The following is a 25,654-nucleotide window of genomic DNA, read 5'->3' as shown; positions in this document are numbered from 1 at the left end:
AGTAAGGGATAGAAAAATAACTACACAGCTGTTGTTAGAGAGATAGGATTATGGAAAGATATATTCCTATTTTGTAACACTAGAGGGAGCACCAGGGCAAGAAAAATATGTATCTTCAATTCATAAGAAATCATTCACAGATTACTATCTAGCAAGGATATGGCTTGTTCTAAAATGATACTTCCACTTATAAACATGAAGACATTGTGAACATGGCGTTTCTTCAGATGGTATATTGTGTGATTCAGGTAAATGACCCTGAAATACAAGCATTCTCTACTGTATATTGTGTGATTACATTCCATGCAATTGAAGTAGAAGCACTTCATACTGTATCTTGTGTGATTCAGTGAGATGATGCTACGGTGTAAGCACTTTATTTTGTATACTGTGTCTAGTATATTACTTGATTCTGTGATTCTGCTGCAATTGAAGCACTCCATACTGTATAATGTGTGATTCAGTGAGATGCTGCTGCAGTAGAAGCACTCTGTACTGTATATTGTGTGATTCAGTGAGATGCTGCTGCAGTAGAAGTACTCTGTACTGTATATTGTGTGAATCAGTGAGTTGCTGCTGCAGTAGAAGCACTCTGTACTGTATATTGTGTGAATCAGTGAGATGCTGCTGCAATAGAAGTACTCAGTACTGTATATTGTGTGATTCAGTGAGATGATGCTGTAGTACAAGCACTCTGTACTGTATATTGTGTAAATCATTAAGATGCTGTTGCAGTAGAAGCACTCTGTACTGTATATTGTGTGATTCAGTGAGATGCTGCTGCAGTAGAAGCACTCTGTACTGTATATTGTGTAAATCAGTGAGATGCTGCTGCAGTAGAAGTACTCAGTACTGTATATTGTGTGAATCAGTGAGATGCTGCTGCAGTAGAAGCACCCTGTACTGTATATTGTGTGAATCAGTGAGATGCTGCTGCAATAGAAGTACTCAGTACTGTATATTGTGTGAATCAGTGAGATGCTGCTGCAGTTGAAGCACTCTGTACTGTATATTGTGTGAATCAGTGAGATGCTGCTGCAGTTGAAGCACTCTGTACTGTATATTGTGTGAATCAGTGAGATGCTGCTGCAGTTGAAGCACTCTGTACTGTATATTGTGTGATTCAGTGAGATGCTGCTGCAGTTGAAGCACTCTGTACTGTATATTGTGTGATTTAGTGAGATGCTGCTGCAGTAGAAGCACTCTGTACTGTATATTGTGTGAATCAGTGAGATGCTGCTGCAGTTGAAGCACTCTGTACTGTATATTGTGTGATTCAGTGAGATGCTGCTGCAGTTGAAGCACTCTGTACTGTATATTGTGTGATTCAGTGAGATGCTGCTGCAGTTGAAGCAATCTGTACTGTATATTGTGTGATTCAGTGAGATGCTGCTGCAGTTGAAGCACCCTGTACTGTATATTGTGTGAATCAGTGAGTTGCTGCTGCAATAGAAGTACTCAGTACTGTATATTGTGTGAATCAGTGAGATGCTGCTGCAGTTGAAGCACTCTGTACTGTATATTTTGTGATTTAGTGAGATGCTGCTGCAGTAGAAGCACTCTGTACTGTATATTGTGTGAATCAGTGAGATGTTGCTGCAGTAGAAGCACTCTGTACTGTATATTGTGTGATTCAGTGAGATACTGCTGCAGTTGAAGCACCCTGTACTGTATATTGTGTGATTCAGTGAGATGCTGCTGCAGTAGAAGCACTCTGTGCTGTATATTGTGTGATTCAGTGAGATACTGCTGCAGTTGAAGCACCCTGTACTGTATATTGTGTGATTCAGTGAGATGCTGCTGCAGTAGAAGCACTCTGTACTGTATATTGTGTGATTCAGTGAGATGCTGCTGCAGTAGAAGCACTCTGTACTGTATATTGTGTGATTCAGTGAGATACTGCTGCAGTTGAAGCACTCTGTACTGTATATTGCGTGATTCAGGGAGATGCTGCTGCAGTAGAAGCACTCTGTACTGTATATTGTGTGAATCAGTGAGATGTTGCTGCAGTTGAAGCACTCTGTACTGTATATTATATGATTCAGTGAGATGTTGCTGCAATAGAAGTACTCAGTACTGTATATTGTGTGATTCAGTGAGATGCTGCTGCAGTAGAAGCACTCTGTACTGTATATTGTGTGAATCAGTGAGTTGCTGCTGCAGTTGAAGCACTCTGTACTGTATATTGTGTAAATCAGTGAGATGTTGCTGCAGTTGAAGCACTCTGTACTGTATATTGTGTGAATCAGTGAGTTGCTGCTGCAGTAGAAGCACTCTGTACTGTATATTGTGTGATTCAGTGAGATGCTGCTGCAGTAGAAGCACTCTGTAGTGTATATTGTGTGATTCAGTGAGATACTGCTGCAGTTGAAGCACTCTGTACTGTATATTGTGTGAATCAGTGAGTTGCTGCTGCAGTAGAAGCACTCTGTACTGTATATTGTGTGATTCAGTGAGATGCTGCTGCAGTAGAAGCACTCTGTACTGTATATTGTGTGAATCAGTGAGTTTCTGCTGCAGTTGAAGCACTCTGTACTGTATATTGTGTGAATCAGTGAGATGCTGCTGCAGTAGAAGCACTCTGTACTGTATATTGTGTGAATCAGTGAGATGCTGCTGCAGTAGAAGCACTCTGTACTGTATATTGTGTGAATCAGTGAGATGTTGCTGCAGTTGAAGCACTCTGTACTGTATATTGTGTGAATCAGTGAGATGTTGTTGCAGTTGAAGCACTCTGTACTGTATATTGTGTGAATCAGTGAGATGTTGCTGCAGTAGAAGCACTCTGTACTGTATATTGTATGATTCAGTGAGAAGTTGCTGCAATAGAAGTACTCAGTACTGTATATTGTGTGATTCAGTGAGATGCTGCTGCAGTAGAAGCACTCTGTACTGTATATTGTGTGAATCAGTGAGATGCTGCTGCAGTAGAAGCACTCTGTACTGTATATTGTGTGAATCAGTGAGATGCTGCTGCAGTAGAAGTACTATGTACTGTATATTGTGTGAATCAGTGAGATGCTGCTGCAGTAGAAGCACTCTGTACTGTATATTGTGTGAATCAGTGAGATGTTGCTGCAGTTGAAGCACTCTGTACTGTATATTGTGTGAATCAGTGAGATGCTGCTGCAGTAGAAGCACTCTGCACTGTATATTGTATGATTCAGTGAGATGCTGCTGCAGTAGAAGCACTCTGTACTGTATATTGTGTGAATCAGTGAGTTGCTGCTGCAATAGAAGTACTCAGTACTGTATATTGTGTGATTCAGTGAGATGCTGCTGCAGTAGAAGCACTCTGTACTGTATATTGTGTGAATCAGTGAGATGCTGCTGCAGTAGAAGCACTCTGTACTGTATATTGTGTGATTCAGTGAGATGCTGCTGCAGTAGAAGCAATCTGTACTGTATATTGTGTGAATCAGTGAGATGCTGCTGCAGTAGAAGCACTCTGTACTGTATATTGTGTGAATCAGTGAGATGCTGCTGCAGTAGAAGCACTCTGTACTGTATATTGTGTGAATCAGTGAGATGCTGCTGCAGTAGAAGAACTCTGTACTGTATATTGTGTGAATCAGTGAGATGTTGCTGCAGTTGAAGCACTCTGTACTGTATATTGTGTGAATCAGTGAGATGCTGCTGCAGTAGAAGCACTCTGTACTGTATATTGTGTGAATCAGTGAGATGCTGCTGCAGTAGAAGAACTCTGTACTGTATATTGTGTGAATCAGTGAGATGTTGCTGCAGTTGAAGCACTCTGTACTGTATATTGTGTGAATCAGTGAGATGCTGCTGCAGTAGAAGCACTCTGTACTGTATATTGTGTGAATCAGTGAGATGCTGCTGCAGTAGAAGCACTCTGTACTGTATATTGTGTGAATCAGTGAGATGCTGCTGCAGTAGAAGAACTCTGTACTGTATATTGTGTGAATCAGTGAGATGTTGCTGCAGTTGAAGCACCCTGTACTGTATATTGTGTGATTCAGTCAGTCTTATGATACTGCAGCTGAAACATAATAGGATGCACGTTGCTTAGTTTTGTAAGGTAACTATTTTGTGCCACAAATTATATTTTCACATCTCACCTCAGGCCCTGGGGCACCGTCCACCGCAGGTAAACCGACTTCTCCTTTAATTCCCTGTGAAAAAATCACAAATATTGCAGCCATGCTCTTTATATATAAAACATCCATCCTGAAATATGACTTAATAAAATAAAAGTTGATTTTCCCCATAAGTTAAACTGTAATGTCCTCAACACTAACGGGTTTGTGTAGAGTTGGACATATTTGCTCACTGAACATTAGCAAAAATAGACACGCGAATAAAATGTATGTTCAAATGTTCAGTCTGATACACATCACGATGTACATCGCTACTATATACGTCAGGTTTATGTCAGCAGTAACAAGGGTATATACTTATGCAGCACAAAGTCATAGGGAATACGTAGGACCAGTGCACAGATAGCGCAGAGAGAATACAGCGATGTGTTCTGGCATTTTTAGTCTTAAATGCGAAAGCTGCATTATTGTATTTATACACAATATATTAATGTAACAAAGTGTCTTATACACTAGAGAGACTAATGTCTGCACAGTGTTATTAATAAATGTGAGTCATGTTATGTTATATTGTAATTAAGAATAAACATAAATACAAAATAAAAATTATATTAAATATAAACATCAGTTTTTTTCAACTTTAAAAATCATATGGCAGATGGAAATATCGATTAAGTAATACAGAAAGATGGCTGTGACTTCATATATTATAGCATTATACGCTAATAGATGAAGCTCTATCACTAGAGAGGTCATTCTGCAATCAGCCAATCAGAAGCAGCTAGATAGCGATGCACATCATCATCATCGTCATCAGTGTATATGTTGCACCATCTCTCCAATGCCTTAAGCGATACGTCTTCTGTAGGTGTCCATTCATCTGATCCCAGGTCTACAACAATCGTGATCACATGAACACGCCCCTACTGTACTTGCTGCACACATACCTGGCCCCTCCCCCCCCCCCAACCGTTCCACCTCTCCAAGTGTAAGTGGCCAGAGATGTACAGTGCAACACAACCTTCATTTGAGGAGCATACGGCCAAGTCTACATGAAACCCTAAATATCCCAATAGGATTTGAACTGGAAGAAATGATGAAGTATTAATATTAATCACCAATACTACTTATGAATACATATATACATAAATACATATATCAGAGGCTAGATATATTTCTTTATTATCCCATCTTTTTCACCAAATTTACAATAAAACTATCACTATCAAAGGAATTTTTTGATAACCCTGTAACCGCTGGATGCAGCATTATCTGTGTAAACATGAACATCAGCATTATTAATGAATCTCTCTTGCCAACATTAATGGACATTCAAAGCGGGTAAAAATTGCACCCAAACATTTCCCTTCACTCTGAACACGCATATGCAAATTAGGATTTGCTCTGCCAGTTATCAGATAAACACCTTGTAAAAGTCCTTCGTATTGGCTTTATTCATGTTGCAAATGCCAAAAGACTACAAGATTACAGAGAGATTACAAACTCCTTTAAAGTAATTTTCTTTTTATAGCTATAGGTCACTTAATTATTTTGGGTTTGGCAATTGATCTGATGGCCATCTAAATTCCACTTCAATTGTACCAACAATTTCTGTCCCTAGAAATGGAATTACGGTAATGGGATGATTGGTCTTTCCGGCTAATAGTGGCAAAAATAATCAAATTAAATTTGCAACAATTAGAACCAAATGGGAAAACTATAATCGAAAAAATAATGTATAGTAACGTAAAATCATGCTCAACCCTGTTTCATATCCCATTTACAGCCTTTCAATTAATGTAGCATATGTTTCTAAATAATAATAAGAACATTCTATCAGGAGACAATTGTCAAAGTATTACATATCTTGAAAGTTGGACTTTAATAGATTGACACAATTTGGATAAATGGAAAAAAGTCTGTGATCTGGTTATATTTCTAATTTCTGTAATAAAGTCCTATTACTATCTTTCGTCAGCAGAACCAGCACCCGGTCATATGAAACATAAGTCACACTGCCTCATTAACAGATGCTCCGACTGGGAAAGATATCTGATCCTGCAGTAACTCTCCCCTTCATTTTTGGGAGCACTATTAAGGGTGAAACCATAAGTTTAATAAGAACAGGGTACATAAAGTTTGTTTAGACTCTTCCAAGTTTCTGACCCAATTTTATATTAACTGCCTCGGCTCCAGACTATCAAATGGGACGCAAAAACACAATTGAAAACCCCACTCTAGTAAATCTGAGAGAGCACAAGGTTACTAGAGTGGGGTTTTCAATAGTGTTTTTACGTCCCATTGGATGGCCGCAGACTATTCTTACACATCTGTACATTTTGTACAGCTTTACTGGGTGTCTGCAGTAACTTTGTTATTTTGATCTGTGCCCTTTTGCTACAGTGACAGGACTGCTGGGTGAGTTTTGACATCCAAACATCTGTATCTTTAATGTCCCGACTTAAGGCTTGTAAATGTCAGCCTAAATGTGTCATAGTGTTAGCAGTCGCGGTGGCCGCGGGCAAAGCCGCGACTCTCCTTGCCTTCCTGCTGGCTTCCCGGCTGTCTCTATTGTGACCGGAACGTCACTTCTGGTTTCAGCGTCCCGGTTGTCTGGGCAACAGCTGGAATGCTCGGGACCCTCTGCCGCCGCGCCCGGCCAGCTGGCTAAGAGCCGGGCGCGCGCACAGGCACTAGTGATGTTTAGCCAATCATGGCTATTTAGCTGGGGCAGCCACCTATGTTTAGGGCTTGGATACATTATGCAGTCAAGTCCTGCATTCTTATTGGTCACCAGCACTGCTGCCATTAGGCAGAACTTGTGAATACTGGTACCTGGTCCTGATTGGTTCCTAGTACTATTTAAGGCAGTGAGGTCTGAGCCTCACTGCCGGTTATAGCGTTCTGTTTCAGTACTGCTGCCTGCTCCTGTTCTTGTTTGGTGTTGAAACCTTGGATTGATTGCCTGTGTATGATCTCTGCCTGTACCCAGACTCTGAACCACTGCCTGTGAGTCCGACCTTTTGCCTGTACTCGGACTCTAAACCACTGCCTGTGTCCCTGTCCTTTTGCCTGTACCTGACATCTTCTCTGGTGCTCTGTCCAGTCCGCAGATCTCTGGCCTACCACTACACCGTGTGCTACCTCCTGTACCTGTCCGCTGCCGTGTTAGCATAAACGCATACTACTCTGAGCATAAGACCTGGGGGCATCTGAGTACCTGTGAGCGTGACCAGTCTCTACGGAAAAAGGTGACCGCTAAAGGTGAAGACCTCTTCTACCTGTTCTATGAGTTTATGCCGCACTGGTTGCCATAACACATAGTATATGTACCAAGCCACTCCACAGACAGAATTATGTCAATGTGTTTAAAAAGTGCTAGACTGAGAGAAGGTTTATCTAACCCTAGACAGATCCGCTTAACATTGCTCGTGCAAGTAAGCCAGGTGAGTGTGTAAGCAGCAGCCCCTTCGGAGACACAAGATGGAATGTGGTGGCCTCTAATCTTAATGTCTTTAAAAACTGGCACCATATTCCAGATCCTGAGCACCAGGAGCAGTCTCTCATCAGCGCAAGCTGTCTGATTTAAGGGTCCCCCTCTCTCTATCTTCCCGTTTCCCAAAACTTAAATCAACTAAAAGCTGTTGGGCACCGACATACTCATGATGATGCCACTGATCAATGGGGTAGCGTACATTTTGAAAGAGTAACCAATATTTATAAGACTGTAGACTATCAATTTACTAGGAACCTCACTGAGGAATGAGGCACTGTCTCTCCATATTTGAGTCTTACTCATATTGTGGAGTCCAAGAGGGTCTACCCAATCTTTGCTGCCTTGACTTCAGATCTGTTGGCTGTGCTGGGGAGCTGTAATAGAACTATTCTGATTGGTAGATAGTTCCAGCCATTCACCAATCATAGTGCAAGTAGATCTCCCAGAACTTGTTCTCCGGCGTTCCCCCCACTCTTCACTCCCTGCACCCCTGGATTTAATAAGCTACTAGGATCATCTGAATGAGCAGACACTTAGGGGCAGATTGAATAAGCCATGTGGTGACATTGCCTCGATATTAGCCTTGCCGGCTTATGCGGTATAGAAATCTCTGCTAATTGTAACTCTCATCCCTACGGGAAAATGAGGGGAGATTTTAGTAAAAACTCTGACACAATGTATCGCCACGGATTGTTCCGGAGACAAATTGTGTCACCTCACGCCTAATTGAATCTGCCCCTTAGACGTCACATTAATGTGCAAGTTTGTATAGCGATTAGCAGAAGTGCAAGTGCTCCTATTGTCACGGGTCTATCCCTGGATGCCAAGTCTTACAGCTCAGCCATGTTTCCAAAAGCAAGTGGCAGTATTGTGCATTAACACTCTGCAAAGCACATGCAGAATTAATAGACATGTACAGCCAGTTGCCTACGAAAAATGTTCCTAATATTGTTTCCATAGAATTTATAGTTCAGATTTATGTTCCTTTCAGTGGACTGGAGTATGAGTGTTTTTCTAACAAACAGAGCCAACTAACGTTTTCAGATAATGTATAAAAAAAACATATTTTAGTGTAGAGAAAAATAAAATAAAAAGTGCATTCAGATATCTTTTCATAGGCCGGTACCTTAGATATTTAATAACAAAAATGCAATTATAATATAAACACGAAGAAAGGTTCTTAAAATGTCGCCAGGCTCCAAATGTACACAGATGGGGACAAAATTGAAATCTCGCCTCTCATTTGTGCTAAAAATCCTCATTAGGAATTGTTGTAATCTATCGTGTAATAACATTCATTACTAGCATGCCAAAATGCAGATGAAAATTCGATGAAGTCGTATGCCCCATTACCAGCAGTCAAATCTCCCAGCTTTGTCTCCATGAAAATACCATTTTATGCGCAGAATACTTGTTAAAAAAAAAAAGTGTTCTGCAGAAACTTTTCAGACAAGCGCCGGGATTCAGTTTCCACTTGAATAACTGTAAGGAGATTAATTTGTCTGATCTTTTATGTACTGAACTTTTTATCAAAGTGATATAACAGAAGCAGGACTTAATTAGCAAAGATAGTCCAGGTGCTGTAACAATTTCACTTAATAAAGTCAAGAATTGACAGGGTCTATTTGTTATTGTAACTCGCAAAGTAGTGAGAAAAAGTTTATCAACAAAATATCAGCGCTATTGGCCCAGTGAGTTAAGAGTTAACTTACTGCTTGGCCGGGCCAGTTGTGGGCATCCGTGAGGACAATGCCCATTAATCAAAACCACTTTTTGGGGAAAACAATTAAATAAAACAATAAAAAAAACACAACACACACAAAACAACATTATATATGATATATAGCATATATTATATATAATGTTGTTTTTTTTTATTACATTTCTAAACATTAATGTATTTTAATAACTAAATGAATAAAGCAACAATTCCATATAGAATTTTTTTCTTTTAAAATAGTAAGTTAATTTCCTCTTAAGCAAGCAACATACGTCATTTTTCTTAGCTATCCTCCTACAAGGCATTATCTCCTTTTCAAAAGTTCTTTGGTTGCAAAAAGTGACTGACAGACACAGACTCACAGCTTTAAGCATGTCATGTAATGGGTGAAGCAGAAGAATGGAGAGGAGGAGGATGTCACAGTGCAGAAAGAGCTCAGAGGAGCGTTCCAAAGCCTCTCTGCTCAGTATATCATGTGCCATGCGACTGGGGTTGCCATGGCAGTCCAGAATCATTAATAGCAGCCCAAAGGCAAAAAAAAAAAAAGGAAAATGGTAAGCACCAACATTCTTTTTTTAGTCTGCCAAAGTAATTTATGTTAAAAACACACCTCATTTTTTCCATGGGATTGCGGCTATAAACTTGCATTTCCCCTTTCTTGCTGCCTTCTTCATTCGCGACCTATGGAAAAGTACTCACCTTATCTTAAGGCTTAAGCCCCCCTGGGTCTATCTTAGCACTACACCATAAATAAATTTGTGTAAGAGCAGAGACAGTTTTGTTGCCCTCAAATAAATCTGTAATTACCGAGAGAGATGCATAAGATGTAACTGCCTGGGCTATATTCTGGTAAACAGGGAAACAAAAATCAAGATCATGTTCGCAAAGAACAGGCTGACTAAGACAGATACACCACCGTAAGGCATATCGGGGTTGCTAGGCAACACCAGGCAGTTTATCAATCACCTCTGACAGAGTTTCAATCAGCAGAACTTATTCTTTCATAAATGTGTGATTTTTACAGCCTTAATAACGTGATCATACTGACCAGCCGTAGGTTGTATGACAAGTATACTCATCATAGAAGATCAAAATCCAATATAACAGAATACAGGGTGAAGGGCTAACCCGGATCACTGCATGTCCAAGGCGATCGTTCTATTCTGAAGTGCTCTGAGCCAAAAAAAGCTCATTACAATGACTGAGGGAAGTTGTAGAAGTGAGACAGGGCAGATATTATGACAACGTCCATTATTTTGGATAGTCCATACTAGCTAAAAGTCTTGTCCATAAGCACAGATTCATAGAAAGTCTGTAATAAAATAAATAACTTGCATCCCTGGTGATAATAATGTGAATTCTTTATAAATGATTTAAACGCTTATGGACAAGACTTTTAGCTAGTAAGGACTATCCAAAATAATGGACGTTGTCATAATATTATAACATTATAATATAACATTTTCATTTAGTTTTTATTCTGCAGAGCACTCACCCTGCTTATTGAATAATTATCAGATCATTAGTTTATTTACCTCACTAGATATCTGCTGATCACTGTTCCAAGTTCTGCTATAGATATATAGAGCAAATCATCTATTAGCTGAATCTGGATTTTAGTCTAATACCATACACTGCTCCTAACTGGAGTTTCAGCAACTTCTAATGGTAAAAGCCGCTTCCCTAAGACCCCCAAATGTTTAGAGGGATATTATCAACTTGCAAGGTACATTATGCATGTTTTTGAGTATTTTTGGGTGCAGGATCTTTGTTTTGGGGAGATTGGGGATCTGGTCTATTATATCCCAATTTTCAAGTTGGGAAGGTATGGAGTTAGCCTGTTCCTGCTTATAAGTGACGCTCGTTAACAATATCAAACATTTGTTCTAAAAGATTATCGTGCCCTTCAGGTTTGTAACTGACGATGAAATGGTTACAACTGACAATCCTGATATTTCAGAAAGAATTATGCATCAATTGATACTGATGACTGTGTTTTGCTGTTGGTTCCAGAGTGACAGACAAAATCCTGAAGCGTGGTATGAGCCAAAGAACTTCATGAAGCACTGCCGTATGCAATCTGGAGATTAACCCTTTTCCTTACCAGTACCAAGGTTTTGTAAACTATTAAAAAAAACTTAGTAAAAGGTCTGACGCCCCTTCATCTTTGTCATCACAACGCTTATTTATGACAATTATGTGTCCAGCCCCTATGCTGACAAATTTTATCTTAAATTAGCATGGGTGAGGTTTCCACCTTACTTAATGTAACTCTACGTTGAAGTATATTGGGCCTGATTCATTAAGGATCTTAAATTAAGAAGTTTCTTATTTCAGTCTCCTGGACAAAACCATGTTACAATGCAAGAGGGGCAAATTAGCATTCTGTTTTGCACATAAGTTAAATACTGACTGTTTTTTCATGTAACACACAAATATCAACTTTAAATTTCAGTGTACAAATAAGCTATCAAGTATTTGTGTGCTACATGAAAAAACAGTCAGTATTTAACTTATGTGCAAAACAGAATGCTAATTTACACCCCTTGCATTGTAACATGGTTTTGTCCAGGATACTTAAATAAGAAACTTCTTAATTTAAGATCCTTAATGAATCAGGCCCATTGTGTTTGTTCTCTGGCCTCTGTTTCTTCCAACATACAAAATTCTGAAGGGAACACAAATCAATGCAAAATAATTATTTGTACTCACCCGTTGTCCTTCAGCTCCTGGAAGCCCGGGACTGCCTTTGGGGCCCTCTGGTCCCTTAAGGGAGAGATTTGCATTATTTAAGGTCTTAACCACACATCTGCAGAATTCAGGGATCCTGTCCCTTTAAACTACTTCACGTGTCAGATATTTAAAGGGAATCTATCATCAAAATGGGACTAACATTACTTATTTTTGGTTATAAAAATGATTTTAAGAAGTTGCTATTATACTTGAGGATAACAAGGAAACCAATTAAATAAAACATCATTTGTTTTGCAGTTTAAGACATTTAATGAATCACTTGGTAATCTCACTTACAACATCTATATGAAAACAATTAAATCCGGCACATAGTTATTTAAATTAGATTTTAAACGTCTAGTATTACCACAAAATTAATATTATATACAATGTGTATCATAAAGTATAATCTATTTGTTTCATTAGAAAACAAGACACATCTTTGAACGTATTATTTAATGGAGTGTAATACCTTCTTTTGGTCTACAGATGTCACTGCTACAAATCTTCCCTATAGAACCCATTTGACCGGTGACTAAACTTCTTTATATATCGCAATGTAAAAAGAGTCTCTTCCGTGATTTGAAAGTCATCAATATAATTTCTGTACATATATAATGGATTTATTTATTACTAAATGCACTTGTGTCAAGAATAAAAATATATGGTTTCCTTTAAATTGGAACCTTCATTTAAAAATCAATGTGTTTGTTTCTGAAAAAAGGGTCTATTTAAACATGATCAGTCTGTAAATTAAGTGAGAAACATATTAATCACCATCACTGTGTCTTGTTGTTTTCGTATTATCTTGTAGTAATGTACAGTATTATGTATGTAACAGACCACTGTGTTTTGCCGAGATCAAACTCTTTTCAGGATCGATCTGATGATCCTGTTAGCATATGTACAATGCCTGGCTTCTTGCAATTTGGCTTTTGCAAGTCTCCAGATCTCCTTGGTCTGGTGATCGGTTAATCGAGCCGACAATTCAGTTGACTTCCAGTAATGTGCGTTTTGTGGGTTATAATTTGCAAGACCCTGCATTAAAAATTACGGATAAAACCAATACCATTAGCTCCAACATATGCCTAAAAGGATATTATTATTACGTTGTCTGTGTATTTATTTATTTAGTGAATCGGGAAAACAAGGTGGGGGGGGGGGGGTTACTGACGCTTACAGCTACATTTCAACACATAAATGACTGAATACATGACTTTCTACTTCCATGACGCTGAGTCGGTGAAAGGTGAATTGATTACTGCTGCTTGAAAATAAATCAATTTTATTTTCTGTGCATAGTTCCTTCCTTTTCTATCAGAAAACAGCTTTGATTAGTGACTTACAGCTGGTCCAGGTGGTCCCGCGAAACCTTGTGGGCCCCGGGGCCCTGGTATTCCCTGTAAAAACAAGAAATGGGAATGTGATGAATGTTACACTGAACAACTGAAGGAAAACAAAAACATCAATCAGAGACTCATTCTACACAAGATCTACGATTATTCTACAAGAGAACTAGTTATAAATGCCACAAATTAAACAAACAAGAAGGAGAAAATGTGTTAAAGTGAAATAAAATACAATCGTAAACACAATATTTTGCAAACGGATTTTGTCTTTTTTAATTTACAATACGAAATGTGTTATTTCCAGGGCTGAAATATTGTACCCGGGAAACAGATTGTTTTCTTGTTTTAGCAAAAATATCATATAAATAAAGAAAAGAAAAACATTAAATCTCACTTGTTCTCCCTTTAGTCCTTCCAGCTGAACCTGAAATAAAACAATCAGGTCATCATCATCATCATCATTTATATATTTCTGATTTGTGTTCATTATTTTACTTTCTACTCTTTCACAGTATAAAAACAAACAAAAAACAAAACCTAATAAAAAACAATCATTTACAAACTAAAATGTCCTTACAGCATTGCCAGGTAGTCCGGGAGTTCCTGCTTCTCCCCTTTCACCCTACATGGAGGAGGAAAAGCCGGTTATTCAGACAATATATAACTTTTTCGGTCATTGTTACACTACACATTTTTTCTAATATCTCACAGACTACAACAAATTTATATTTAACCGCAGAAAGCGGGCGCATGCAAATGTGACTCTGCAGACTTGTGCGACTCCCCCGCGTATGTGCGCTGATGATGGCAAATCGTCGTAGACCAGGCGCATATGCTGCTGCTGCAGAGGAGGGCGAATCGTGAGATGTGTATGGGTCAGAATACGCTATATTTAAGTGTTCTTATTTTAGTGTAATTTACTGCCATTTTACCAACAACCCCGTGTGCTTACAAAGTACAGGTGCCTCAGTTCCTGTAGAGCTACCTCGATAGTGCTCCTATCCCCAGCTAAAGCCATAGAGCCTGATCCATTAAGAAAGGTAAGTAAAAAAAATGAGTACATTTGCTCCTGGACAAACCATGTTAAAATGCAAGAGGTGCAAATTAGTTTATTTTTTTGCACATAAAATAAATACTGGCTGTTTTCCATGTAGCACACAAATACTTTATAGCTTATTTGTTCACTGAAATTTAAAGTTGATCTAGGACATGTCCTACCCCAGTTATAAATCTATCCCCACATTTTACATTTACCTCACCCCTCCAATACAACATGGTTTTGTCAAGGTGCAAAGTTACTCAGTTCTTTTGCTTGAATGAATCAGGCCCATAATGTGTAATACCAGCTGCTGACCATACAACGTCTATTGTATGTCTGTGTCTCTCTCTTCAGGGCGCTCACAGACGCTGCTTTTTGTACGGACCACAAAGTTGAGTCAAACAACCAAACAACTGTTCACAGGAAGAAACCTTATCTGCTGTTTTACTCATTTTATCAGTTATTTACGTTTTCTTCGACAGTGTAACGTTTATAGTAAGGGGACAGAAAATTCCATTTTATTATCCAAGCGAACCAACCAGGAGTACCATGCATGGTGGACAGTAACTAAGACTATGGGGGGCATTCAATTGTCAGCGAGTATTTTTTTTTACCTGGTTAAGTCATTTTAACGCTGTTTTTTTATCATTTTCGAGCGGGTTATCTTTACCCGCAATTCAATTCCATTTTTAATTCTACGTTTTTTTTCATGAAACGGTCCTCTCATGCTCCAGTAGAAGGTCTATGGAAAGTATAGGGTGTGCGAGAGGCAGCTGCGTTAAAAGCTATTCAATTGTTTTTTTTAAAATATGTTGTTTTATCGCGCACCTCTTTGTGGTGTGATAAAAATATGAAACCTCTGAAAACTATTTGAAATCATGTAATAATGTGGAAAAATAGTTAAACTTATGTTTATCACTAATGCATAACTCATGTAAGTTGATTTTCTTGTGAAAAAATAATGAAATAAAATAAACATTAAAAAAAATCAAAAAAAAAATCACTAATTAATTAGATTTATGTATGTTTTTGGTACAAATATGAATGTAGTAATGTGTTTTGACATGGTATAGATGATTGTATGTTAAAAAATAGTTCAATTAAAAAATATGCTAAAGAAAGTACTGTAATGTAGATATTATCAATGTGTAATGCAATCTAATGTATGGAAATGTATGCAAAACCATTTCTTTGTGTTATACATGACGGCGTTAAAACTCCCCTTCACTCCCCTAAAATCTTGCAAACACAATTTTTAATGCGGGGGGCAGCGTTCCCTCTTTTTCAATTGAATTTCACGAGTTTTCCCACTGCGTTATCTCAAAGCGGTCGCCATTGCCGTCAAAAACCCACCGGAGATTTTTTTTTTTTACGCTGCGGGGAAAACCCCCCCCGCTAACAATTGAATACCCCCCCCTATAGGGCAAATTGTCAAATATGGAAAAGTGGAGGTATTGTCCAGAGCAACCAATCTAATTTTAGCTAGTATTTATGGAGCACATTTTAGAAAAGGATAGGTAGAATATGAATATTTGCTAAGGGCAACACCTCCAATTTTCATTTTTAGAAGGTTTGAAAACTCTTCCCCCATATCTGGATTTTTTCCCTCTCTACAATTTCATAAATATTTATTTATTTGTTCATTAATGACCATTATTATTATTATTATTATATGACGCTGGTATTTTAGCTTGGTGCATAGTACAGTACAACTTGTCACTAATACTGTTAGACATGAGAAAAGGATAATCATGATATAAGCAACCGTTCACTTGTTGAAGAAACAATATTTCTCATTTCTTAGGTTCTGGGAAAACTTGTCATGTAAATCCTTTTTTGACTAAAATGGACAGTAAAAATATAAGACAACTGGGTATGTATGAAAGCTGGACCACAGGTAAATGTGTAAATACTACACTACAGGACAGCGCTTTAATACGAATATGAATACATTATGCAGGGAGGCTTGGTGGATCTATGTACTTACAGTAAGTCACTAATGCTCTGTAAAGTATCAATACGTATAGAACTTTGCACTTTGCAACATGAAATAGTGACCTGATATACACTGATCAGCCACAGCATTCAAACCACCTGACTAATATTATGTATGACCCGCTTGTGCCACCAAAACAGCTCTGACCGCCCGAGGCATGGACTCCACAAGACCACCACCACCATTTATTTATATAGCGCCACTGATTCCGCAGCGCTGTACAGAGAACGCATTCACATCAGTCCCTGCCCCATTGGAGCTTACAGTCTAAATTCCCTAACATACACAGACAGACTAGGGTCAATTTTTTGATAGCAGCCAATTAACCTACAAGTATATTTTTGGAGTGTGGGAGGAAACCGGAGCACCCAGAGGAAACCCACGCAAACACGGGGAGAACATACAAACTCCACACAGATAAGGCCATGGTCGGGAATTGAACTCATGACCCCAGCACTGTGAGGCAGAAGTGCTAACCACTTCGCCACCGTGCTGCCCGACCTCTGAAGGTGTCCTGTGGTATCTGGTACCAAGACGTTAGACTCAAGGCCTCCATGGCTTGGACTTGGTTTTCCACAGGTGCCCATTGTAGAGTCTTTTAGCAGCGGACAGGGGTCAGCATGGGCACTCTGACCGGTCTGTGGCTAGGCAGCTACACACATAGCAAACTGTGATGATACCTTTATATCATAACCAGAATTAACTTTTTCAGCAACTTGTGCTACAGAAGCTCTTCTGTAGGATAGGACCAGACGGAATAACCTCTGCTCCCAACACACGCATCAATGAGTCTCGGGTGCCCATGACCCCACCATCAGTTCACCGGTTGTCCTTCCTTGGACCGCACTTGGTAGGTACTAATCACTGCATACCAGGAACACCCCACAAGGCCTGGCGTTTTGGAGCCGCTCCGACCCAGCCGTCTAACCATCACAACTCATCAACTTCAAGAACTGACTGATCACTCGCTGCCTAATATATCCCAACCCTTGACAGGCGCCATTGTCACAAGATCACCAATGTTATTCACTTCACTTGTCAGTGGTTTATGTTGTGGCTGATCAGTGTATAATTCTAGTGTAATTCTAACACATTTAAATATGTCCATTGCAGCATTTGGTCTGTCTTGAAAATTAGGGACAATGTTAGGAGGTAAAACACCTTCAAGAAGGTGAACAATGCAACAAAGTGCAATCATTTGACTTCAATTTTGCAAATAAAAAAAGTCTTGTATAGATTTTATTGCTTTTAGTAACATCCTGTAAGTTCTGAGAATGCCGTGATTGTGAGCACAACAAGCACGAGATCTTCAGGTGCACTAAGTGAACACATTATAAGTTGCTGAGAGAATACTTACTATTTCTCCTTTCGGTCCCTTTATACCCGGTAATCCAGTGCTGCCTTTAAGACCCTGTTATTAAAAAACAAAAAGGAAATGTCCTACATTCATTGTTGTTTATTGCTGTGATAGAGATATTAAAGAAGGTAAAACTTAAGAATGTAAATACAGAGCCTCACTTAGCGCTAGATACAAATCCAAACATGTCCCCGGGCGGGACAGAGACCTAAATTTGGGACTGTCCTGCTGAAATCTGGACAGGTTTGAGGTATGATCTAAAGGGAGCAACTAGACAAAGTGGGGAAATATACTTTTTTTCTGCATGCAGGGAAAGTACTGCCTAGTTTTGCATGTAGCACACAGACACTGGGCAGCTTTATTTTTAAACTGCGATTTAGAGTTGTGCTCCCCTGCCAACTCTAAACCTGTCAGCGCTTGTTAAATAACCCCCTCGGCCCCCCTGCAGCTCAATATGAGTTTTGCCAACGTGCCACACTGCACCTTCTATAATGTTTATTCATTGACACTAGAGATGATACAATCTTCAAGTTCCACGTTGCTTCGCCAGATACGGAACACCGTTTCACATTGTATTTGTAAACTGACACTTTGTACAACGCAGCTGGAATGATGACAAATCACGTATTGAGTTGTATTGAGTGGATGGGGTAGGACTGAGAACTTTTAAGGCCAAAGCAATGTGTGAAATTTCACAACCAAATGCTGAATAAGGGAAAATTCAACGGAGAGTTCTGAAATTTTCACTCATCTCTAACTGATACATCAAAGTCAGATATATTGTAAATTACACTCCAATGGCAAAAGCCAAATATATCTTGATGTGTTATAATTTTAGTAAAATGTGCTGCCTCATTCTTGTTAGTCAGAACAGATAAATGTATTTAGATTATCTTATTATAGTCCATCTAAACCTCCCTACTGCAAGCTGCGAAAGCATTAAAAATGGTGATTCTTCTTCTTCAAGGACAAATGAACCTTAAATGTCATTTTTTTAGCTAACCCTCTTCTCAACTAGAAGAAATAATGGGGTCCAACACCAAGTTACCCTCCAGGTCATAGAACTAACCTTCGTCTTTTTTCCAATGTTCGTATTGACAACCAGGAGAAGAAGAGCTTCAACCTGTGCACAGATCTTAGGCTGTACCTAATGATTTGTCTGCTGCCTGCCCTGACTTCTGCTTGCTGCTGACCTACTATGACTCAGAACTTGATCTTTCCTGCTGACCTTTTAGTGTGTGTTCCCTTTAACCTACTTGTTAGCACAAGAGCTTTAAGGGTAAAGGGACTACTGGAGATGGAAAGCATAGCAGTCCAGTCACTGCTGTTTATTGATAGAAAGTGGGTCCACATATGATGTTTCATCAGGGATGAAATAACATCACTTACCTCTTTTCCTTCTGGACCTGGCTTTCCGGGAAACCCGTCTATACCTCTTTCACCCTGCAAGAAACAGACATAGCACAATTCAGATAAGAAATTGACGAATGCAACAACATAAGTCATATAGACAATAAAACAATAGGTATTTACATATATACCAACAATCACAATTCATGTTACAAACCTACACTATTATAGAGAGTGATTTTTAAAACGCGTTTCTTTAGGACCAAATTCATTTGTTTGAACCTTACTCAACAGGGAAAGGAGTAACCCAGGATCCAAGGGTGACACTGAGAAACTTCAAACTAGAATGGACATGTAATCTGTGCCTGTAAATTCTGTGCATAGTGTACATATACATTACATATAGAATAGTAATTAAATAAAATAGATAAATTTAAAAGTCAGAAGTATGAACTTTGTTACATACAGAGTTGTGTTTAAAACCCAAATCTTTCCTTCAGGTTTATAGAATATTTGCATCACTTTTCTGTTCTGTTGGGGGATCCTGCTCCTTCTACTATATAATCCTCAGACTGTGGCATCCTGCTGCTTCCATACCCCTACACGCACTATGTTACAGCCTCCATCACATGTAACCTTGTCTTCACTAACACATCTGTCACATACAGCCCTGTCCTCACTAACACATCACTCACCTCCTGATATACTTGGTGCTATTGGGGGTCCCTGCTCCTTCCACCATATAGCTCTCAGTCTGTGTCTTCCTGCTGCCTCCATTCCCCTCCTCACATCATGACACTGCCCCTGTCACATGCAGCCCCGTCCTCACTAACACATCACTCATCTCCTGATATACTCTGTGCTGCTGGGGACCCTGCTCATTCCACTATATAACTCTCAGTGTGTGGCTTCCTGCTGCCTCCATTCCCCTCCTCACATCATGTCACTGCCCCTGTCACAAGCAGCCCCGTCCTCACTAACACATCACTCATCTCCTGGTATACTCTGTGCTGCTGGGGACCCAGCTCCTTCCACTATATAACTCTCAGTCTGTGGCTTCCTGCTTCCCTCTTTTCCCCTCCACACATAATGGCATTGCCCCTGTAACATACAGCCCTGTCCTCACTAACACTCATCACATGCTATTGCAAATATTCTGATGATCTGATTGGCTGCAGGTTGATCTATCTCCGCCCACTTGAAAACTGCACACATCCAAATGAGATGATAAATGACACCTAATAAACATATCTGTGACTGTGACATGATGCTCTTTTACTTGTTTGGACTATATGTCTTGATGTACAGCATTTGTAATGAATACAATTACTGCCTCTATGTTAAAGCAACAATAATTTACATTAGATTTTTACAAGTCTTGGTGGTATAGTAAAACAATCAACTTCTCATTTAAATTCTTATTAGCAGTCATTCAACTAAAACTAATTATAAGGGTATATTATACGTACAGCATAATAAAATATTCTGCACCATTCACAGGTATTTACATTGCTGAAATGGTTCCCACGTTAGCAAAATTATATACAGGGGATATAAAACATTCACGCACGCTTATTGAAATTGCCTGAAATGAAGGTAACTCATGTCAGACCTCTCTCCATCTTTGTAAAAAAAAACAAAGTAGAAAAAAGAAGTAAAAATAAAATAATACTATGGTTGCATAAGTGTGCACACCCTTCCGGAATGGGGCTGTAGCTGTGTTAACCAATCACATTTAAAATCATGTTCAAATGTAATTAACACACACCTGCAACAATCAACGCAATTGTGATTAACTCCAAATATAGATCAGCTCTTCCTGTATCATGTCCCTGCAGTTTTCACTTGTTGCGCCTATAAATTGTCTGTCTGTTGTTCACTTGAATTTTATTGGCCACATTAAAGGTGATGTATCTTGATTTCAGGCTTTACATCACACTTTAAATTTAAATAAGTGTAGTATGTAGACTTATTATATCTACTGTATGGTATAATGTACTCCCTACTGTAAATTATATGAGTAATAAAGGTCATCGAAGAGTTTTGTCAACATACAAGTCACAGAAATCCGAGGGGACTTCTTCTATGCAGAATAATGTACAGTAGGGTGGCATGATTTGTTATAACACTGAGGTTTCCATAATTAACACTGAAGCATGCCTGCCAACGGTGATGATTTTAGTGGGACAGCCATGATATTAGGGCATTGGCCCTCCGAGGACAAATTGGCCCACCGAGGACGTGACCACGCCTCCTTTGTGGCAGGGCCACGCTCCCTTTGCGATGTGATCATACCCCGTCCCTCTGCCGTGGACTTGCATGTAGAGAGGTGCGCTGAAGTGCAGATATTATTATTATTATTACTATTATTATTATTGTTTGACATAATGTGCAATGATACCAATAAACTCCATACAAAGACATGATTCAGAATTTCATGTTCCACTGATGGTGGCACTGTTGGAATGGAATGTAAGATCAACTCGTCATTTTAGAAATCGTACAACAGGAAACTGCTGGAAACCATGACTGTACATCACTATTGCCTATTTTGATAGCGTCGCTACAGTTCTGGTTTTAGAGAAGGCTTTTGGGTCCTCGATTTCGGTGGCAGGTTGATGGCATCAATGATAAGAGTTCTCCCTCCATTCAGATCCTTCCTGAATTTGGTGTGAAAAGGGAGTGATAGTACTAGATGGTCCATGTGTCTATGGCCGTCTTTGTCTTGTTGACACTTTCTTTCACCCTCAACTAGTTACGCTGGGTACACACTACAGAAATTGCTTCCCATTAAAGATTTTACCAACGACTGAAAGTTCCAATCAGCAGCCGATTCCTGTGTACACACTATACACATATTACACGATTTACCTTCAGATCTGTGCTCTTCATCTGTCATAACCATCAGCTGAAAAGATTGTGACTCCGTAAACTCTCTGTTGATCTGCCTACACTGCTGGGCATGAGTGTGTACACGCTGCAGAAATTGGCCGACATCGTCCCATCATTTATAGAAATTTTTAGTCCATTTATAAAATCAAATCTAACAATAAGATGTGCTTTGGAACGATGAAATGTGATCATTGGGCGTACACACTACTGTGATATTGGAGCTAATGGTTGTTTATCGTGTGATTGGCCCAATAATCAGGTGAAAATCCTGACAAGTGCACCCAGCCTTATTCTCCCGCATTTAGTAACTGTCTGACCGGTATTTTGCTTTGACATCATGTTTACTACTGGATACTGAGCTGGGACACCTGTTCCCCATGTTTGTAGATAAGTTAAACAACCACCTTTGTCATTTCCCCGTCTTCACAAATGTGTAACTGTCTAGTATTTGCCAGAAGAAGATGATGTGGAAGGTAGAGCACAGAGCCCTCTATCACTACACATAGGGGGTATCCTGCCTCGCATGTGACTAAATCTGGTATTTTTTGGGATTTCTAGGTTTGTTCTGTTCACTTTGTGGAAGTGAATTTTATGCACCTGAGCAAGTCATGATCCCCCCCACAAAAAAATAAACACTGCAAATATACGGTATTAGGAATCTGCACGAATATCTTGGTTTGCATTAGTCTGTGAGCAATACACAAGTTCATCCAATGGTTACTTTTTCATGCGCTATGATTGCTGGGAAATCACATGATCACGTTCTGTGACATAGAATAGAAATTTAGAAGAGGAAATGAAGGTGGCAGATCTAAATACTCAACAAAACATATCAGGCCAGATTCATGATCGGACGTAAATACTTTTTGGTGCCACATTGTGCGTGAATTCACTCCGCTCATTGACGCCCATCTCGAGATCCACACGGACTTCAATACCGGCTAAATTATGCTCAAATTCTGTGCTCTTATTTTAAACCACAAGTCGCAGGCAAACATGAATCAGGCCCCATAGCGGTTTTATACGGGTACAGGTTATATCAGAATAAAATCAGGCTCTGATCAATACTTAAATTAACCCTTGGTAGATTTCCTAATCACTATCTACAAGTTATGTTTTTATCCATACAAAGTTAACAGCCGTGTCTTGTAGGCTGTGTTACATGAAGAGTCGTTAGCCAGGAAGGAGTTAAATGACTACTAAATTCTATCTGCCAGGTAAAGTTACATAAAGTGACAAATGTAATATGTCTAGCGATGTCAAGGTTCCATTCTCAATGTATCAAAGGCAAAAACTAATTTCAGACCTCAGTTATGTGTGATAGCACAATGAAAGGAAATATATTACTCCTTGCAGCCGTCTCCTATCAAGCTACACAAAGATCCTTACACTCTTTCTAAGAGGTGTCTTGCAGATCATTGAAATAGTGATTGAAGCTCGGAGTCAGTGGAAACACTTTCTGACATCTGAATTACTGGGGTCTGAAGCAGCGATCGCAGTTATTCCTTAAGTTACCTCTGGAACTATTCCTCAAAGCCTTCAACTCGGATGACAGAGTTTGTAGCAATTTACTTAGCTGCCCAATGTTCCCATAAGACAAGAAAGTGTATTTCTATTTCTGCATAATAAAGTTTAATTACATCTGAATTCACTAATAAAGATGATGATAGTATAAAGAATATATATGTTTCTACATCTCACAGAACTCATTAACTTTCAGGAACTCATTAGTATAGTTACATTTTTGAGAAAAATCCCCCAGCACACTGCTTGAACCAGTAAAAGAACTGCTATTTCTAATTGTACATAAAGATGCATAATTCTCAGTTACACACATTGGCATAAGTATGATAAGCCACCCGCCAGTTCACGGCGCTTCAACTAAATGTGGTCCTGACGCTAAACAATGAGAGTTCCCTATTTTTGGGTCATACATATATGTGGTTGTAAATTGAGAGCTAACCAAGGGGCACCCGCTTTCAAGCACCTGCTGCGAACCTGTAAATTGATGAGTAACTTCCACTTCTGTATAGTTACATTGTTACCAGTTTTACTAGCAACAAGTGATATCACAGAAGGGTTTTATGATTCAGTGATGTCACTGGTCCTGAGACTAGTAGGATATATTCTCATAAATATAGTCAGTGGATCCTCATAAAGTGGTAAAAGAAATTACTTTTAGCCAGTGTATGTAGGGGGCATGTACATTAGAAAATACTGTATTTTGTTTCCCATTAGTGTAGGGTAACTTGCTGTCAAAATGTTCCATGCACGACAGTGGCAAAATACATCTAATATAATATAAGCAAAAGGCACAATGGTAAATTTATGCTACTTGATTATGGACAGACCATATATGGACATATATATATATATATATATATATATATATATATATATATATATATATATATATATATATATATTTAAAAATCTAATTATTTATTTCAAATAGGGCAGTTTAAAGTTTTCGAGAATGTAGGCATAATCATCATCTCCATTTATTTATATAGCGCCACTGATTCCGTAGCGCTGTACAGTGAACTCATTCACATCAGTCCCTGTCCCATTGGAGCTTACAGTCTAAATTCCCTAACACACACATACAGACATACACATAGACTATGGTCAATTTGTTAGCAGCCAATTAACCTACCAGTATGTTTTTGGAGTGTGGGAGGAAACCGGAGCACCCGGAGGAAACCCACGCAAACACGGGAGAACATACAAACTCCTCACAGATAAGGCCATGGTCAGGAATTGAACTCATGACCCCAGTGCTGTAAGGCAGAAGTGCTAACCACTGATCCACCATGCTGAAAATGTACATGGGATTTTTTGAAAGCTTTAAGAACATTTTTAGAAATGTACTTGTTATAGTTTGTATCTATCTAAAAATGCTAAAATATCAATCGTTTTATATAGATCAAATGGAGCAAATTTATTGAATAGCTCCTTGCTAATCACACTGAGTGCCTCTACGTCATGTACACACATAGATTATTTAATGAGTGGGTGGGGCTGATGAAGTGGTAAGCTCTGGCACAATGTTTTAATTTAGTTAAGTGTTGGCATGGGGGGGGGGGGAGGTTGCTGCCCCATGTATTTTATTATCATAGTTACAATGATATTCCTCCCTTTCATACTGTATATGGTCATTTCAGTGCAGTACAAGGCACATTTCAGTGTTTATACAGTAGGACAACAGATGAGCGGTTCCACGCAGACTTTCCACTCTCCTGGTGCAGCACCAGAGGGGGTCTTAGCAGTGGACATGCCGAAACACTATAAAGAGATTTCCTGCCAGCCCAGACGACACCCGCGGGACCTGACTGTGTCAGTCCCTAAAGCCTCATACTCACTGGTGTTAGATTTGTGCTTAAAAGCTTCTTAAACGCTAGTACAACCCATAGTTCCAATGTCTACATACCCACTTACAGTTTCACTTGCATTCTGGTCAGTTGGCTGTTTTTCGAATGCTTCTTTGTTGCGTTTAGTTAAATGCAAATCAAACACCAGTGGACATAAGTCCTTATACAGATGCTGAATGCACAGAGCCGCGACGGTGTCTATTCCAGTTCTCAATGTTGGGACAAGAAAACATTAAAGCTCTGCTAGAGGGCTAAGTGCTCCCCCCCCCCCCACTGCAGGTCGGTTTATT

General features: G+C 39.2%; 1 protein-coding gene across 2 annotated transcripts in view; it reads right to left on the bottom strand.

Moving 5' to 3' along the window:
• COL22A1 (collagen type XXII alpha 1 chain) overlaps positions 1-25,654 on the bottom strand; it is a 281,196-nt gene that overhangs the window by 89,319 nt on the left and 166,223 nt on the right. For both annotated transcript variants that reach the window (XM_075211680.1, XM_075211681.1), the window contains exons 18-24: positions 19,141-19,194; positions 17,752-17,805; positions 13,937-13,981; positions 13,754-13,783; positions 13,357-13,410; positions 11,990-12,043; positions 4,083-4,136 (exon numbers count right to left, since the gene is read on the bottom strand). In XM_075211680.1, coding sequence (XP_075067781.1) covers positions 4,083-4,136; positions 11,990-12,043; positions 13,357-13,410; positions 13,754-13,783; positions 13,937-13,981; positions 17,752-17,805; positions 19,141-19,194 — 345 coding nt within the window. The remainder of the gene's footprint in view (positions 1-4,082; positions 4,137-11,989; positions 12,044-13,356; positions 13,411-13,753; positions 13,784-13,936; positions 13,982-17,751; positions 17,806-19,140; positions 19,195-25,654) is intronic.

The sequence above is a fragment of the Mixophyes fleayi genome, chromosome 5 (assembly GCF_038048845.1).
Source record: "Mixophyes fleayi isolate aMixFle1 chromosome 5, aMixFle1.hap1, whole genome shotgun sequence".
NCBI classification, from domain to species: Eukaryota; Metazoa; Chordata; class Amphibia; order Anura; family Limnodynastidae; genus Mixophyes; species Mixophyes fleayi.
This window is presented reverse-complemented; position numbering and strand designations above follow the sequence as displayed.